This window comes from Heliangelus exortis, chromosome 6 (assembly GCF_036169615.1).
Source record: "Heliangelus exortis chromosome 6, bHelExo1.hap1, whole genome shotgun sequence".
Classification (NCBI taxonomy): domain Eukaryota; kingdom Metazoa; phylum Chordata; class Aves; order Apodiformes; family Trochilidae; genus Heliangelus; species Heliangelus exortis.
The window spans coordinates 25,638,594-25,655,845 of NC_092427.1; the positions used below are offsets into that span (position 1 = coordinate 25,638,594).

The window sequence follows — 17,252 nt, forward strand, 5'->3', positions numbered from 1 at the left end:
ATTCAGGCACTCACTGTAGCTTGTCTCTCCCCCTTTGCTTTTTCCTCTCTGTCCTGACTGGTGACATTCCTCTGTTAACAATAAGCAGCATTCACTTCTCTGTACGTATTTAACCACAGGAGCATGGGTTGCCTTGATTTTGGGGGGAGGGAAATAGTCTTGTGTTTCTGCCAGCAAATGTTCCTTGCAGCCAGGCTGTCTCTCTCCAAAGGCCTTCTCCAAATACCTGTTCCTGCCTCTTCCAGCGGGAGCTCTGACTCCCAGCCAGGGGGAGCAGCTGGATCTTGGGCTGGGGGCTGCAAGAGAAATAACCCGCACAGAGGCTGCAGCCTTCCTGGGGCTGCTACAGATCGTGCGTCCTGCCAATTCCAAGCAGCTAGACGGTTTCTTGTTGGTTTTTTTGGGTTTTTTTTGGTTTTTTTTTTTGTTTGTTTTTTTTTTGGTTTTTTTTTTTTTTTTTGAGTAATGGGACAGAAACTTGTTACCCAAGTGCTATAATTTGCCAGAGACTATGGCAATGCTTTCTTCCATCTGTTCTGGAGTGGACCTGCCAGCCCTGCCTGGGGTGGGCAGGAATGCTCTGAGAGACCCTGAGAGGATCCGGAGGGCGATCGTCAGCATTCCTGCAGTGCTTCCATGCAATTGTATCTCCACAGGGCATGGCAGCTGCCTGGCCTGGGATAAAGGTTGGAAGCAGCCAGACGCTTGTTTGAAATAAGATACCTGCTACAATGGGAGCTCTGGCCAAGGCACAGACCAGGAACAAGGCCAGAGTTATGTAGATGGAGAGTTTTTACTGGAGGATAAACATACATGCAGAAGCTGGATGTTGAGTTATTGGAGGGGAGAGAGTGAGGGGGAGTAATTAAAAAAAAATTAAATAAACAAAGACAACAAAAATCTATCATGAAATGCCAAACCAGCTGACAGACAGCACAAAGGGTGTCACCCAGAGACAAAGCTAAGAAAGATTTTTGTGGAGAATGTTTTCTGGAAAAGGAAATTTGGAGCAGTGTGTAAGAATTATTGTGTTAGGTCACCTAATGCAGTGTCCTGTCTCCAAACAGCAAGTGCCTGGAGAAAACTGCTGATCACTTCACAGAACTATCTGTATCTCAAGCTTTTGGCTTTGAGTGATATTGGTGAACTCAAAGATGCTCACCATATAAATATTAATTTTTATACAATTTATATAACATCCTACACAGTTGGTCATTTGCTTTTCTAGCCTGAATAACTGAGTCCTATTACCAAACACCTCACTTTTCCCATCTTTTCCAGGTGATTTATGACAATAGTGAGCAAGCACAAGCATGCCCTTCAGGAATCCACTGGATCTTCCCTGCTATAGAAACCAGTAATGTTCCTGCTACTTGCCTTTCACAGTTCAGTAAGTCTTCAGATATCCATGGGAGGGGTTTCTCTCTTCAGGTTACTTAAGTTAGTGAACAGCTTTCAAAGGGGAGGCTCTACCTACCAAGAATCTCGTGAAAATCCCAGTAGATTCAATGAGATGGATCTCACTTTCTCACTTTAATATATTTGTTCAAAGATTTCTCATCCATCAGTGATGGCTGCAAAGGGAGCAGCCTCATGCTAGCACACAGTCTGTACTCTGGTGAAGGTGCTCCAGAAATAAATTACTGCAATCTGTTTTCCCTCAGAGAAACAAAATCTCAAATCTGGTAAGTTTCTCTGGTCACAAAGCTCTGGGTCTCCAGCTCAGAGACCTCTGAGTATTTTTCTGTAATTTTCGGTTACTCTACAGATAATTCTTTATTTATGTTTACTTGTTTATTAAGTCTCAGATCACATTGCCACTTTGGAAAAATGACCCTCTGTAAACCGCATAGAATATTTGACTGGTGAAACACATTGTACTCCCATTTCCAGCTCGGCAGTGCAGTGGCCCTCAGCTGTCATTCCCAAAAAACAGGTGCTGTAAATGAATACCTCAGTGGTTATATTTCCCAGCACCCTGGCAGCAGGCAGCACAGCCCCCTTCTGAAGAGACCTCAAAGGTGCTTTGTGTGTTTCTCCATCTGTGTGACTGCAGCAAGAGGGAGCAGGGATGATGAAGGTCCACCTCATACTCCTCCTCATTTCTGCAGGTAAAGGTGTTTCAGACATTGCCTTGAATGGGGGCCAGCTCCTTGCTGAGCGTGCAGGACCAGGGTGTTGGGTACCATAGGTATGAGCAAATGTGTGTTCTGGGAGCAGCCTGTCCCACTGATAAGGGTTTGTGAACACACCAGATCATTTAAATGACAGCCTTGGAGTGCACTGCTAACAGCTCAGATAATTGTAATTTCAGAAACCAAGTATTTTGAAATTATAAATGTTTGTGTTTGTATTTCTCTCTGTTATCCTTTTGCCATGATTCTGTTTACTTTAGCTTTACATGTATCCCAAAATGTGTGAAAGGATCTAGTAAACATGGCTTGAAATGTAAAAATTCATTACCAGAAATTTCACTAAGTTGTGGGCCTACTGGCAAGGAAACAGAATTGACTTGCAGCTGCATGTGTTGTACCAGGATAATTCTTTTTAAACTGTCCCTTAAAAGAAGTATTTTTTGTTCCTAAAAACTTTCCACTGTATTCAAGCAGTGTACTAAATTCCTACTAAGCTACACCAGAAGGCAATAATCCGTAGGATTTTACTAAAGCATGGCAAAGATTTTGACTTAGATATGATGGTGTGATTATAACTTAAAATTTGAAAGATGGCTCCTGCCCACTCCAGCCCAGCCTCCTGTCCAGGGAAGCAAGCAGTGCTTGTCTGCAGCTTTTCTCAGCGGCATCCAAGCAGCTCAATACCATCTCATGGTAGGATAAGGCCAAGACAGAATCTTAAGCATCTCAGCTCAACTATATAAAAGGAGCTTACGAAAAGTCAGCGAGGAAACAAGGGGAAATCCTGGCTTAGTTTGGAGTCAGCAGCAAAATTCTTGTTGGCTTCAATGGCCCAGGATTCAAACTGAGGGGGGGGTAAAGTAAGGATGGGATCTGCCCAAAATGCTTGTGGTAAGGCTCAGCTGTTCTGTTCTGTCTCCCTGCCTTTAGGAGGGGTCACACAGAAAACATCCTCAAGCACTCCATCCTTTTGCTTTACTCTGTAACAGTGAAGCAGTCCAGTCTGGGTTGGTGCTGCCCCTGCTTGTTCTGCAGCAGACCACCCAAATGAACAGGGTTCATCTGTTTTGCAGTGAGGTGGAAAGTTCTTCTATGAGCCCTCAGCCTTTGGGAGTGCAATGCCAGGCACACCCATGGCTAAAGCTGTGCTGAACAAGGCCACTGCTGCCATTTTCACTCCTGATGCTCTTCTTACACGGGTGATTTTGTGTAGGACTGCTGAGTCATGCTGGGCAGGGGGTGGGCAGAGCTCTCCAAGGACAAGTTGAGACCATCCCAAAGGAGAGGGAAATGTGAGACTTCCTTGTGAGTGGTTTCCTTTTCTCTCCCCATGAACACAGCCTGTGTGAGCTCCTGCTCTGCCTAGACTTGCTGCAAGGAGCCTCAGTCTGATGTCTACAGTCATGTGGTGGCTATTTGGTCTTGTTCATCTCCTGGCTGTAGGTTGTTGTTGCCTTACTCCCAAGCTCTCCTGCAGATCAGATAGGTGGTTGTCCCTGCTGACTGTATTTGCAGTGCACGCAGCACACGCACGAAATGGGGAGTCCCACAGCGGGCTGCTTGCTGCTCACTGTATTTCCTTCAAGCACACCTCAGGCTGGTGGTGCTGTAGCCTGTCCTCTGTCCCATCTCCCTGATGCCACTCCTGCTGTTCTGCAGCTGGGCTGGTCCTGTGCTATGAAGATGAAAGTCGCCTTGTGGAGGACTTGTTCAAGGACTACAACAAAGTGGTGCGCCCAGTGGAGGACCATCGGGATGCTGTCGTTGTCACTGTGGGGCTGCAGCTCATTCAACTTATTAGTGTGGTACAGTATGAAAGTGGCAGTGTCACTTTTCTGATGAAACAATTTTTCTCCTTTAATCTTGATGTTTGCTGCTACTGCTTTTTTTTTTTTTTTTTTTTTTTTTTTTTTTTTTTTTTAGGATGAAGTAAATCAGATTGTAACGACCAATGTGCGCCTGAAACAGGTAACTCTACATGTGGCTAACCATGTCTTTCTTCCAATTTAAATAAATGTGCTGGGCACAGCCAGGAATAGGTGTGTCTGTTATACTCTCAGAGGCAACTTGGATGAATGGGCCAGATAACAAGGCATTTCTTTTTTCAGGGATCTCAAGAACAAAATGCACTTGACATTAGGATCCTTAAAAAAACCATTTTGCATTGTATTTCAAACAGTAGACTTCTGGTATCCTTATCTTTTATATTATTTCCTTTTTTTCCTTTTTTAAAAATAAGCTTCTTAAACCAAAATTTGAGTTCATACAAAAAGGTTGAGGGTCCCACTAGCATGTCCCAAAACAAGGGAGGTGCATGTTTCTCCAGAAGTGCTGAAAGAGGCTCTCACTGGCTGAAATCTTTCCTCCTTAGCAATGGACAGACGTGAACCTCAGGTGGAATCCAGATGACTACGGTGGAGTCAAAAAAATCCGCATCCCCTCAGATGATATCTGGCGGCCAGACCTTGTTCTGTACAACAAGTAAGGGGGAGCATGGTGGCACTGGGGGAGCTGTGTTAATTATTCTGACCATATTGTTAATGTCCTTTTACTTTTGCAGCGCAGACGGTGATTTTGCCATCGTTAAATACACCAAAGTCCTTCTGGAGCACACGGGCCTGATCACCTGGACACCACCAGCTATTTTTAAAAGTTACTGTGAAATTATAGTCACACATTTCCCATTTGACCAGCAGAACTGCAGCATGAAGTTGGGAACTTGGACGTATGATGGTACAGTGGTTGTTATTAACCCGGTAAGCAAGCGGCTTGTAATTGAGAAAAGGGCTAAATATCTGGGTATGTTTTTAGAGAAATCTCAGATTTAGAATGGAATATAACCTTGTTATGACTAAAAAATAAACAGGTACTACCTGTAAAAAAAAAAGGAAAGAAAAAAAAAAAAAAAAAAAGGAAAAGGAAAAAAATGGAAAAAAAACCCAGAAGGGCAGCCCAGTTTGTCGATCTAGTACAAAAAGTGCCATTTAACCTTTAGTTTTCTGCATAAGATTAAATCCCCTACCCTAAGAGTCTCCTACCTGTCTATCCCCCTACACCTTCACACCATTCCTAATTTTTGGAGGGGGAAGTGTGACTTTTCTCTGCTCATTACTTCCATTTCAAAGTACTCTTTTCCTGTCTCCTCAGTTATGTCTCCTACCTGTAAATATTTAATCAGTCTGTCTTTTTAGTCAACTATCCATGACTGTTTCTGTAAAACACTTAGTCGAATGCTGGGTAAAGGACAATATTTTAAGGCAAAATAACTTAGACGCTAGTGGTTTGCTCACAAAAATGCATCAAATATGCAAGTTATTGGAAGTTCTGAGTGACAACCCAGTTTTGATTTGTTCAGAACATCTAATATTGAGAATTTTCAAAATTTTTTTGGCTATCAGGAGAGTGATCGTCCAGATATGAGTAACTTCATGGAGAGTGGGGAGTGGGTGATGAAGGATTACCGCAGCTGGAAGCACTGGGTGTATTATGCCTGCTGCCCTGACACCCCCTACCTGGATATCACCTACCACTTCCTCATGCAGCGCCTGCCCCTCTACTTCATTGTGAACGTCATCATTCCCTGCCTGCTCTTCTCCTTTTTAACTGGCTTTGTTTTTTACCTACCCACGGATTCAGGTACGTGAATTTATTAATTCTGCTGCAATAGAAATTTCTATTCTAACGAGTTCCTGAGAGATTTGGAGTGCATGAAAGCAGCAGCCAACCTGAAGGGCAATGCTTACTAGGACTGGACATTTCAGCTTGAGGTTGTGGCTCTAAACATTCTGCAAACACAGGGTAAACACTGAAACCTAGAATTACTGATGTAAATAAATTGGCCTAATTTTTCACTGAAATCACTGATGAGCTATCAAGTAACCTCCTGCAGCACACAGATTTGGCAAGTTTATTTTTGTATTTTGCCATCTTTGTAGTTAATGTGTTAGGACATCCCACAGTAAGTGAGCTCACAGGGTGAAGGAGGCCCTTCTGTGCTGCAGGGGAGCAGGGAGCTTGTTACCCATCCACATGCATTACCTGATGTGGCACACAGAGTAATCCTGGCCTCTTCTGGCCTCCTTTGTCCAAGCCCAGCAGCTTTTGCTCCCTGTAATGACTTAGTCCATTCATTTTACCCTGTGTCAGCTTTTCCTACTGCTTATAAAGAAAGTATTAGGAAGGAGCTTAGTGAAATCACTTGATGCGTTTTTCTTTTGGTGGAAAGCTTTATAGACATTTGACCTGGATAGAAAAAAAAGATGTGTGAATCATGTTTTGTGGTTCAGTTTTGACATCCTACATACTGGAAGATATCAAATAGCAACAGACTTCTAGTGTCAGGTGTGCTTTTTGACTCCCTTCTCAGCCCAGCATGAGCCTGCCAGAGAGTAAGACAAGCAAAGCCCCAGGAGGTTGTGGAGTAAGCATTAATCAGGTGCACACACTTCATCATTCAAAACCCACGGCCCATGAGGTGCTCCTGGCAACTAAGCTTTCCATGTCCATTGCCTGTACCTCACCCCAGTAGTACCTGCTGATTCCCACCCTAGTGCCAGAGCTGATGCTCCCAGGTTTGGCCAGCCCCATCACCGCTTTGGATGCTGGATGAGATTATAGCAGTCTGGATGCACACACATGTACTTGTGTGAACAGCCATTATCCACACCCTATCCTCTTAAATTTATACTTTCTTCACTGAATATGAATACCAGTTTCTTAGTTTGTTTTTTGTTTGGTTTTGTTTTGGGTTTGTCGGTGTTTGGGTTTTTTTGCACGGCAGGTGAGAAAATGACTCTCAGCATCTCTGTCCTGCTGTCTTTGACTGTGTTCCTGCTGGTCATCGTGGAGCTGATTCCCTCCACCTCCAGTGCAGTGCCTCTGATAGGCAAATACATGTTGTTTACAATGGTGTTTGTCAGCGCCTCGATCGTCATCACGGTCATCGTCATCAACACCCACCACCGCTCCCCGAGCACTCACACCATGCCACACTGGGTCAGGAAGGTGAGCTCCATGGCTTTGCACGTTTCCTGGTTTCCACTGAGCACTCCATATTTTATTGGCAGGTTTTCTAATAAAAGTCAACAAGAATTGGGGAAGTAAATGCATCACATTAAATCTCTGTAGGCACAAGAGCCAGTGTTTACTACTTAGCTGTGCATAAAGTCAGCAAGACTGCTAAAGTGCTGCTTTAAGTAACAAAATTGCCCACTGGGGTAGAGTATTGCAGTGAACAAATGAAGAAAAACACGAGAAGCTGAAGGGATGAGGAAAAGAAAAAGGGCTAACTGGTCTCAAATTACATTTCCTGATTTAATTCTCCATCTGACTGCAAAACACTGCTGCCTGCTGGTGGCCAAGTTCACCAGTACCAGTGAATGCAGAGCACAAAGGCCATGGGGGATACCTGTGTTCAGCAACCCATTTTGCAAAAGCCATGACCTTTTCTGTATTTTTCCAATAAGTTGCTCTGCAGTCCTTGGAAAGCAAAGAGATCCTTGCACATTAGTCTGGATGTAGATGTAGAAAATCTTGGATGTCTATCATTACAAGTTCTCTGCCAGGGAGACAGTACCAAAGCAGATCCATTCTGCTATTCTCACCTTTTTTTAAACCTGCCTGGGTTCATATTAAAGCATGACATGAACAGGAGATTGTTCTGTGGTTTTCTAATTATACTTTTAAGGCTACAGCTTACATCAAATTTGCTCTGCAGCACAGTCCCTGCAGAAGGGAGATTTCAACAGGCAAACACTGGACATGCTTAAGGTTGCTCTGGCAGGAAGCCTCTTTTTCTCCAAAAGAAGTTATTATAGATCTTACATGCATGTATGGCAAACATTTGTAATAGCAAAGTCAAACAAAAGCAGCCAAAAGAGATCCTTTGTAGTCCATTCTTCAGTCCAGATTTGTAACCAAATGTTCCCGATTAGATGAGGCTGAGAGAGTTCTGTCAGCCCACCCCAGCTGAGGGTCTGGTCCAGAATGTCACACCCCTTCCTCACACCTAGATGTTCAGTATATGGTGGGGGAAATGGTTTCCAGAGAAAGGGTGACTCCATCTGCCCCAGGGCACGAGGCTGACAAAAGCCCCAGGGTGACTGAGGTGTGGGCTCTGACATACTCCAACAGGGAATCTGTAGCTGCTCCAGCGTGGGAAGCGATCTGAGGTGGGGGAGGCTTGATTTGTTCAGCACAGCTGCATCTGTAACACAGCCCCACTGACCAGCAAATGTCATCTTCTCCCTCTTTGTTTTCAGATCTTTATTGACACAATCCCAAATATGATGTTTTTCTCTACAATGAAACGACCATCCAGGGACAGACAAGACAAAAACATTTTTGCAGAAGATATTGATATTTCTGAAATCTCTGGGAAACCAGATTCTGTGCCTGTCAACTTCTACTCCCCGCTTACCAGAAATCCAGATGTGAAAAATGCTATAGAGGGAATCAAATACATTGCAGAAACAATGAAATCGGACCAAGAAGCCAGTAATGTAAGGCATATTTTGTGCATGATTCTTTTCTTGCTTTCCAATTGCTACATCTCTTTTTTGGCAAAATATCTCTGCCTCACAAAAACACTGCAAACTGTGGTTTGGCTTTAGCAGGGGACCATCTCCTGTTGGTGCAGTCAACAAGGAGCAACAGATACTAGTTGCAGATGGAAACAGAATCTTGGCTTGGGGAAAAAAAAAGGAAAAAGAAAAGAAAGGAAAAGAAAAGAGTATCATTGCTTCAGGTTTTCTAAATGTTGTGTGTGAAGCTGTGGACATGGAGTGTCTGTATGTAGCAGAGCAGTTTCAAGAACTGTAAGCACGTTCCAAAACACATTCCTCCTGTCTTCCATTCAGGCATCTTCCCCTTCTTGGTAATCAAGCTCCTGCTGCTTTTGAAATGCCAGGAACCAAGCCAAACTCCCAAAGACTAGTAGTTTTATCTGAGAAGTTCTAAACATAACTTAAAAATTATAATTCCAGTGTTGATAAGGCTTTTATTCCTGAATTAGTCCCTGCAAGAAAAGCACGTCTCATGAGCTACTCCGATTACTGACTTTTTTCCACAGTGCAAGCCAAAGGAAGGATAAGTGCCTGTAGAGTCACACATGGCAGTGTTCCCCAGGAAAACCTATCTCTGCCTCATTCTGGGACATTCAATCCAATTAGCCCTCTCTTTTATTTCAGTTATTGCAGCTCACACAACTTTTGCATGGATAATTCAGTCCTGGTACTTCACCTTTCTAAATGATCACAGACCTTTCCTGCTGAGCTGCAGGCTAGCCTGAAGATGGGGATACTCTTGAAAAGGAGGTGCCTCCTTCCCAAGGGCAGGATTTACACCACGGTGTTTGTTCCTGTGACCAAATTCCTGGAGCATGTGGAATGGCTGTGGCCATGTTCTCATGTTTCCCATGACTCCTTTGCCACCCTGCAGATAAGGTGCTACCTTCATCTGCACTGGCACCGCTTCAGCACCTCTGGGTTTCGCTTCCTTCTAAGCTTACAGGGAGGGTCTTCAGGTTACTGGCAAGTGCTGCCTTCGGAAGTGGAGTCCAGCTGCCTGTGTCATCTGGGCACTATTGATATCACTTCCAGGAGGGTTCAAAATCCAAGTTTCCCAAACAAACAGAAGGTTGTGGCTTCTGGAAGCTACCAGTTACAAATTGCCCTCAAAACGTTATTGACTGCGAGTGCCCTATCTATAAATTACAACAGCCTTTTCTACTTGTGGGGCAATGAAGGCAAAATTAGAGAGTGTCTTAGGCCAGTACACATCACTCTGTAAGGCAGAGTTACAGGGTGGAAATTTGGAGCCCACCTGCACTCAGCACTTTGCATTCTGCTCACTTGTGGTGCTGGGTTCCCACAAAAGCATCCTGTGAAAGCACCATCACAGAGCAAGTGCTTCACAGTGTCCCACAATTGGAAAAAAGACTAAAAAAAGTGCAGAGAATGTTTTCTCAGGCTTGAGACTGTGTACTATGCATGGGAAGCAGAGAATAGAGTTAAATTGATGGCAGTTGTTTAGGTATCCTAACAGAATGAAAATGCAATAGAAAAACAAAAGCCAGCTGGACCAAACCAAGTGTTTTGTTTCAGTGTTTTTAACTTCCAAAAGCAACACTTTTGATTTAAAAATAAGCTTTTCAAAAATTTATTTTAAATTAAATTGTTCACCAAACTGCCAGGGTATCTAAACAGTTTAGTCTTGAAACTTGCATTTCCAGGATACTTAGGCTTTCTGAACCACAAGCCATGTGCTTTTGAGAAGAAGAAAGAAAAAAGGGAAAAGGTATTTTTTTGCATAAGAGTAGTGGAACTTAAGAAAAAGCCTTTTGGTTGTTCAAGACAGTGAATTATATGCCCACAACAGACAAGGTTTTGCAGAGATTTTACCATCCCCTTTGTTTCTTTCCCAGGCTGCAGAAGAATGGAAATTTGTTGCAATGGTGGTTGATCATCTTCTCCTTGGTATATTTATGCTAGTTTGTGTTATTGGAACATTAGCTGTGTTTGCTGGTCGCCTTATTGAATTAAATCAGCAAGGATGAACATCAGCTGGAAACTATTTGCTACCCTGGTCAGCATCTGAAAGCATCTTAACCATCAAAGCCTGGCCAGCCTCTGAAAGTTTCACAGACAGGAATTGGTCCCTGCTGGGGAAGAGCAGGGATAATAAAACCTAAGGCTCCATACTTAGCACTTCTGAGCTGCTACTCAGCAGCATTTCATTGCCAAAGAGGAACACTTGTGTTACTGGTAGACTGAATGGCCGTCAGCCAGGTTTTGATGCATTTTACAATTTATTAAAAATGTTACTGCTTTAATAAGACTGTCTGACTTTGTAACCCACAGATACAATTCCAGAGAAATCAATAGCAGTGTAATAAGCTTTAGCTGAGCTGTAAATCTGTATCCAGCTTTAGCATTCAAGCTGGTTTCAATATCTGCTCTGTGTTTTTTGTATTGGCAGGGTCACAAATGATTCTTGTAACACTAGATGTAACCAGCAGAAATATCTCAAACTCCATGCTTATGCACTTGATTTTCATGCACAAATCTGAAATGACTGACTCTTGTACATGACTCTACCTGTAGAAAATCTTGATGCAGCAAAGAAGAAGAATCCAGCCTGTTGGGTCCCACAGGTATTTATAATACCAAGTCTCATGGTAAAGAACTTGTAGGGGAGGATTTTTTTGCCCCTGTTTTATCACTGAGCCCTGCTCTGTGGCCATCAGGCATCTTGGTGACCATATTGCAGTATGGTCCTCTTTATTTTTGCCCAGTAATGCATTCTTACTGCACTAATGCTAAAAATTTTCAGTTATGAGCATGAATGCTCAGCAATTGCATGCTCAGGGAAAAATTTAGGCCAAAGGGGAAGGAATATATCCATAGGATAACCTCTGTACTCTGCTTACTCTGTTGTGGGAAGCTGGGTTCATGACAAGTAATGGAAAGTGGTGCAACCTCAAATGTGGGTGTGCCCAGTGTGACACCTTAAAGCCACTTCTCTCTCTTCCCTGAACACTCTCCCCTGCTCTGCTGAAATATATCGTGAGCATTAAATTCACATGCAGCATCACGAAGATTCTTGCTAGGGAAAGCGGATCTCAGCTTTATCTGTGTATGACAAAATGCCAGGACACCCCCAGGCTTCTGAGCAACTCAAATAACCATCCAAGCTTTATCCAAATGTTGAGCAGCAGCTCTCTCTAGTGGCTTAAGAGAAGTAGCGCTGTCTTAGGCTGAAGACAGGAGTTGTGCAAATAACACAAGCAACAAACCCATGTGTGTTTCAGTGCACAGTGTGGAAATACTAGCAGTGCTGCTTACTTTTCTCAAAAAATAATGAGAGGTGGGGCAAATGATACAAGTTACTCATCTGTCCCAGATGATTGTCCAGCCCAACGGGACTACTTTGTTAACAGCTGTAAATAATTTGCTGAGAGTTTAATAAAATAACGTGTACTGTGTCAGTGCTCTCCAGGAATGTGTCACGTCTGCAGAGGGCAGGCACTTGAAATGCTCTATAGAGAAAAGGAGGTCTTGTGCAATACTTCCATCATTGCGTAGTGTTTGCTGGACAATATTCTGGTGAGCTGCAGCCCTAAGCAAAGCAAACAGTTTCTCTGGGGCAATCCATCCCTTGCAACACTCTTCAGCTCCTACAGTTTAAACGATGGTAATCTTTGCCTCCCCGGATGATCGTTAACCCTGTAAGCGACTGCTGAAGGTGTATGCTGAGAGAGATCTCTGCTGGTAGATGGAGTGCTTGCTGCAGCTCTCTTTGGGAAGTTCTCACCTCTCAGCCTTTGGAGAGAGTCGTACTGTTCCCTGGGTCATGATGAGCTAAGCTGTGGTGTGTTGGTGCCTGGGACTCCTAATTTAGGAGACTGCAAGTGGCACTAAAATTGACAGAACAATCCTCTTAGAGCGATGTGTGCTTGTATCTCGGTATTAAAAATAACCATCAAGTAACAAGATTTACAGTGAGCATTCCCAGTATCTTTGCTCAGCTTCCTCAAGGCAGATCTAGGTCTTAGGTCTTACCTTCCAAATTCCACCTGTGTGCCTGCATGTGGGTGTTCATGTTTGCCTGCCCTCTCAACTCTGGCTCTCTTACCAACCATGTTGTAGTGTTTTCTGTCCACTTTCTCAGAAAAAAAGTTTTGGAATTATTTATTTGAAAATTTTTGTGACAGTTTGATCTATCTTACAGGCACAGCAAATCTGCCTTCCTGTTGCTCTGAGTCTTGATGAACCATGCCTGTTGTCACAACTTTTGAGATATGTAAAAACAAATGCTAACAACTTCCCTCCTTAGGCTGCAGAATCTGGGCACTGTGCTCTGAGTCTCCAATGAGACAGTGCCCCAGATACCAGTCAGCACACTTCAGGAGAGAGTTCATCTGCTTTTCTTCTTTTGCTGTGCTTTGAATACACAAATTGTACAGGTTTTCTGTAATCACTGCTCCCAGCTCACCTTTGTGGTACATTATTCTTAGGTACCTCTAATCTCCCTTGCTACCATTATCTATCTACTGAGAGTACCCTTACCTATACTCAGTCTATTTCTGTTCTCATCTGCTATTGTCCTTTTAACACGTCCTCACATCAGTATGCCTGTTAAAATGGTAGCTTTGGAGGCTGTAAATATGTCATCTCAGTCACTGTCACAGATAATACACTGTCAATGTGTAAGTACATATTGTCTGACAGTCTCTCAGTTACAGCTCTGTAGTCTCTCTCTGCAATCATAACATTGAACTCCCCTCTTTCCTACTTGGGTAGCACTGGCAGCCCCAGGAAGATGCCCTGGATAATCCTTGTGTGACCCATATGTGTCTCTGCTGCCTCATTGACTTCAACAGGCAAATTTCAGCTTCTGATAAGCAATACAAGCAACATAGCTCACACACTCTCATTGCTAAATTTCTCTAAAAGTGTAAAAAAAAATTATGAAAAGCAAACACTATGGCACTGAAGTAAATAGACCTTGTTTAAATGAAGGCAGACCAGAGGCCTCTGAGTGAGAAGGTGCTACTTTGACAGCAATGGTACTCTGAGAAGTCGACTTGTCACGCTTTTGACTGCCCTCTTCTTGCTATTAAAGCTGCTTTTCTTCACTCTGATCTTCTTGATAATATCCTATTTATGTCCCTAATGTAGCAGCTCTCTGGAACTTCCCAGTCTTTTTCAGTGTGATTCTCTTTCCAATTTTTAAACAATTTGTCAATTAGCTCTCCCTTTCACATCCCTTTAGCTGACCTTCATCTGCTTTCTACTGTGCCATGAATGCTTTGTTCTCAGAGATGCAATCATTCCAAGTCTCTTTACCTTTTGGCTCTTGCATCATTCAGGAGATCTGACCATTCTGAAAGGGTTATCTGAATTTTTAAAAGTCCATTACCCTATACCAGCTCCAAGGGAGAAATTTCACCTCTACATGAGTCTGTAATCAGAAGAGGCTGCTGTTCCCCATTGTCACCAGGCAGATGGAATAAATTTGACTGCCTTATTCTGTCTAGTCAGCCTCTTGCATCTCAGCTTTGTTAAAGATTTTAATTGATCAACAAAGGGAGCAGAAAAATGACATTCGCTGAAGTTTAAATGCTTGATTGTGAGCATGGGCAAGTGGTCACTGACCTACACCTAGTGCTTGGGTACAGAAGGCCCCTTTAGTCTGAGAGATTTTTAGAATTGAGATAATTGTATCAGACAGTTGTAAGACAATTTAAGTACTCGTTTTTGCTCCAGGATATGTTGCCTCTGTGCTGTGGCTGTCTTCCAAGAGACGTGGGAAAGCAGTGTGAGTTTCATCAGTGTGCTGACTCAGCAGTTCCTGTTTCCACAGCTGAACCCAGCCACAGTGGGTAGGAACAGCAGAGCGAAAGAGTAGCTCACACAGGACCCATGAAGCACACAAACACAGTGCTAGGATTGGAAAAGGGAAGCACGGCTTGTTTCCTGGTATGGTGGCATGCAAGATGTCGCCTTTAAAGTCACCGACAGTTTAACACATCAGAAGTGTTTTTCACTTTGAACACTTTGAGAAGGTCGCTGTGATTGGATCCAGGTTGTAAGATCTCACATTTTCATGTTTACTAGTGCTAGATAATGTCTCACACAGCCTCCAGGGTCCTAGCCATTTTCTTTGGTGCAAATTCTCTCACTCTTTTTCTTCCTTAAAAACTGTGAAGTGGGTACAAGGTCTCTCAAGCACCTCTCAGAAGAATGCTGTGCTGACACTGACTGCCAACAAAGCTCTGAGGTATTTTCTCCCTTTCTGCAAATCTAAGCCCTACTACATATGGAGGGCAATCATGCACTGCTTTGCAAAAATTATCTAAATAATTTTACTTCAGTCCCTGATAAAGCAGGAAAGACTGGCAGAGATATGGGGAACAGCTGACCTAAAACCAACTATTTCCATGCTCACTGCAAGAGCCCTTCTGAGTCCCACTGGCTGTAGGTGGGCTGTCTACAAAGAGAAAAGGATGATTTGACTTGTTAACATGTGACAGGCCAGACTGATCAACAAGCAAGAGTCCAAAGCATTTTGTAGGCCACTGTAGTGCAGCAATGTGGTCACTGAGTGGATTTCCCAAAAAGGGAGAAACTTTCCTAGCAAGAGTTGTCATTGTTTCCTGCCAGCCCAGCACAGATCTCCCACCAGAGTGTTTTCCCAACTTCTAACAGCCAAGCAGATCTGTATCAGCATTTGCTATTTATCTTATATGTAGCCTGGGATAAACATATCACATGCTATTTATCCAGAACATAACCAAGAAGAAGCTGTTTGCCTCTATGCGACTTTTCAGCTAACCAGTGACCCAAATGCAGCATGCTGTTCTTAGGAGCCTCTTGTGGATTTGTGACCCTCTTTAGGGAGCTTTAGACCTGTAAAGGCAGTAAACACAGAGTACCTACTGTTTTTGCATTTGTGAGCTCCATAATTTTTGCTTGCAAGGTAATCTGTGTTGTGTGCATGGGGCAGAAGGGGGTAGAGAGAAAAAATTGTATCTGTTTTTGTGTCCACCTTGTAATGTTCCAAGCATGCAATGACACAGAAACAGAGACATGACCTACATTTAAGCCTGGCAAGATTTGAAACCTTACACTGAAGGCAAATCGGTAATGCTATTGCTCTTACAGCAGGGTGTCTCACCATAATGCTGTCTTTGGGCAACTGGTCTTGTCCTGCTCAAAACATAAAAGGAAATTGTAGCAAGTTAGCTCAGCACAAAGATCACTGAGTCTTTGACCTTTCTAGGACATGTTGCTACAAGGGAATCAAGAACCTATTTGAATTCTTCAGGACACCTGTCCCTAACATTCATATACTTCAGACAACAGTGTTATGCAGCTGCTTGGCTGGACCATACTCATGCATGGAATAAAAAAAACCCATTCAAATTGGTCCAAAATATGAAATCCTACAGAGACAAAAGCATGCAGGATAAATGTGTTGGGTCAAACAGTCACTCAGCTCTTGCTCTTCCAACCCTACTCCTATCTGCCCAGGCTCCTCTGTTACATATAATCCGAGCATTTTTCCATCCAAGACCTCAGTGTTGGACTCAAAAGCATTAACAGAAATTTCGTTTCTAGAAAACTTAGTCAAGCTAAGAGGGGAAAAGAAGCAGAATCTATTGCTTGTTTGGCAAAAAAAAATCTGCATGAGTTAATTGAGGTAAGAAGCACAAATGCCTTTTGGGGCATCATGTAGAGAAGGGTAATTGACCTTCCCACACCTCTTCATACTGCAGACTTTAAAAGGGAAAAAGCAAATGCTTCTTTCCCACTATTTAATATATGTTTCTGCTCCACTGTGTGTATCTCTGCCTGCTGCCTTGCCATTCCCCAAGCTCCACTACCCCTCCCCTGCTGGCTGCTATCAAGGCGATGGGAGGCGGGCAAGGAAAACGAAGCGTGTGGAGAGTTTTGCGGACAAATAGAGCATCAGGAGCTGGGGCAGGGGGAGACCCTGCCTGACTGCGGCTCTCCCAGGCGGCCGGGGCGGTGCTGAGCAGGAGCGGGAGGGCAAAGAGCATCGCTTCCCTCAGGCACACTCTGCCGACGGGTGCAGAGGGGGGGACAGAGACCAGAGCTGTCCATGCCGGTTTTGGGTACCTCCAGCCAACCGGTGAGCATCTGAACTGGATGAATCCCTGGAAAAGCTACCAATGTGATACAGTACTTAAAGGCTGACTTCCAAGAAGACAGAGACTCCCTTTTTACAAGGAGTCACATGTGAAAGATAGGGGGTAATGATGCAAGTTGCTCCAGGGAAGATCTTGATTGGACACAGGAAGAAAATTTTTCTACTATGAGAACAGTTGGACATTGGAATGGTCTCCACAGGTACAAAATGTATATCCCAACACTGGACACTTTTCAGAAAGCTTGAGTGGATGCTGAGCCATTGCATCTAAACCATATTGCGACCTAGATAACGTGGATAGGATGATCCCTGAGGTCCCTTCCAACTTGGCGTTCTATGATAATCACAGTTCAGGTCGTTAGCATTAGAGACATGAAAACTTCTCCCTGTAACATTGTTATCTCGTTAACTCTTTAGATTCAACTTCCACCGAACACCTGGGAC

General features: G+C 43.5%; 1 protein-coding gene across 1 annotated transcript; it reads left to right on the plus strand.

Annotated features, from left to right (window-relative positions):
• Positions 1-1,293: 1,293 nt before the first annotated feature.
• On the plus strand, positions 1,294-10,968 carry CHRNA1 (cholinergic receptor nicotinic alpha 1 subunit). Its single transcript, XM_071747305.1, has 10 exons — positions 1,294-1,390; positions 1,975-2,111; positions 3,795-3,940; positions 4,059-4,103; positions 4,507-4,616; positions 4,696-4,891; positions 5,534-5,771; positions 6,916-7,139; positions 8,396-8,635; positions 10,558-10,968. Exons 2-10 carry the CDS (start codon positions 2,072-2,074, stop codon positions 10,687-10,689), a joined length of 1,371 nt encoding a protein of 456 aa, XP_071603406.1. The 5' UTR covers positions 1,294-1,390; positions 1,975-2,071; the 3' UTR covers positions 10,690-10,968.
• Positions 10,969-17,252: the final 6,284 nt, after the last annotated feature.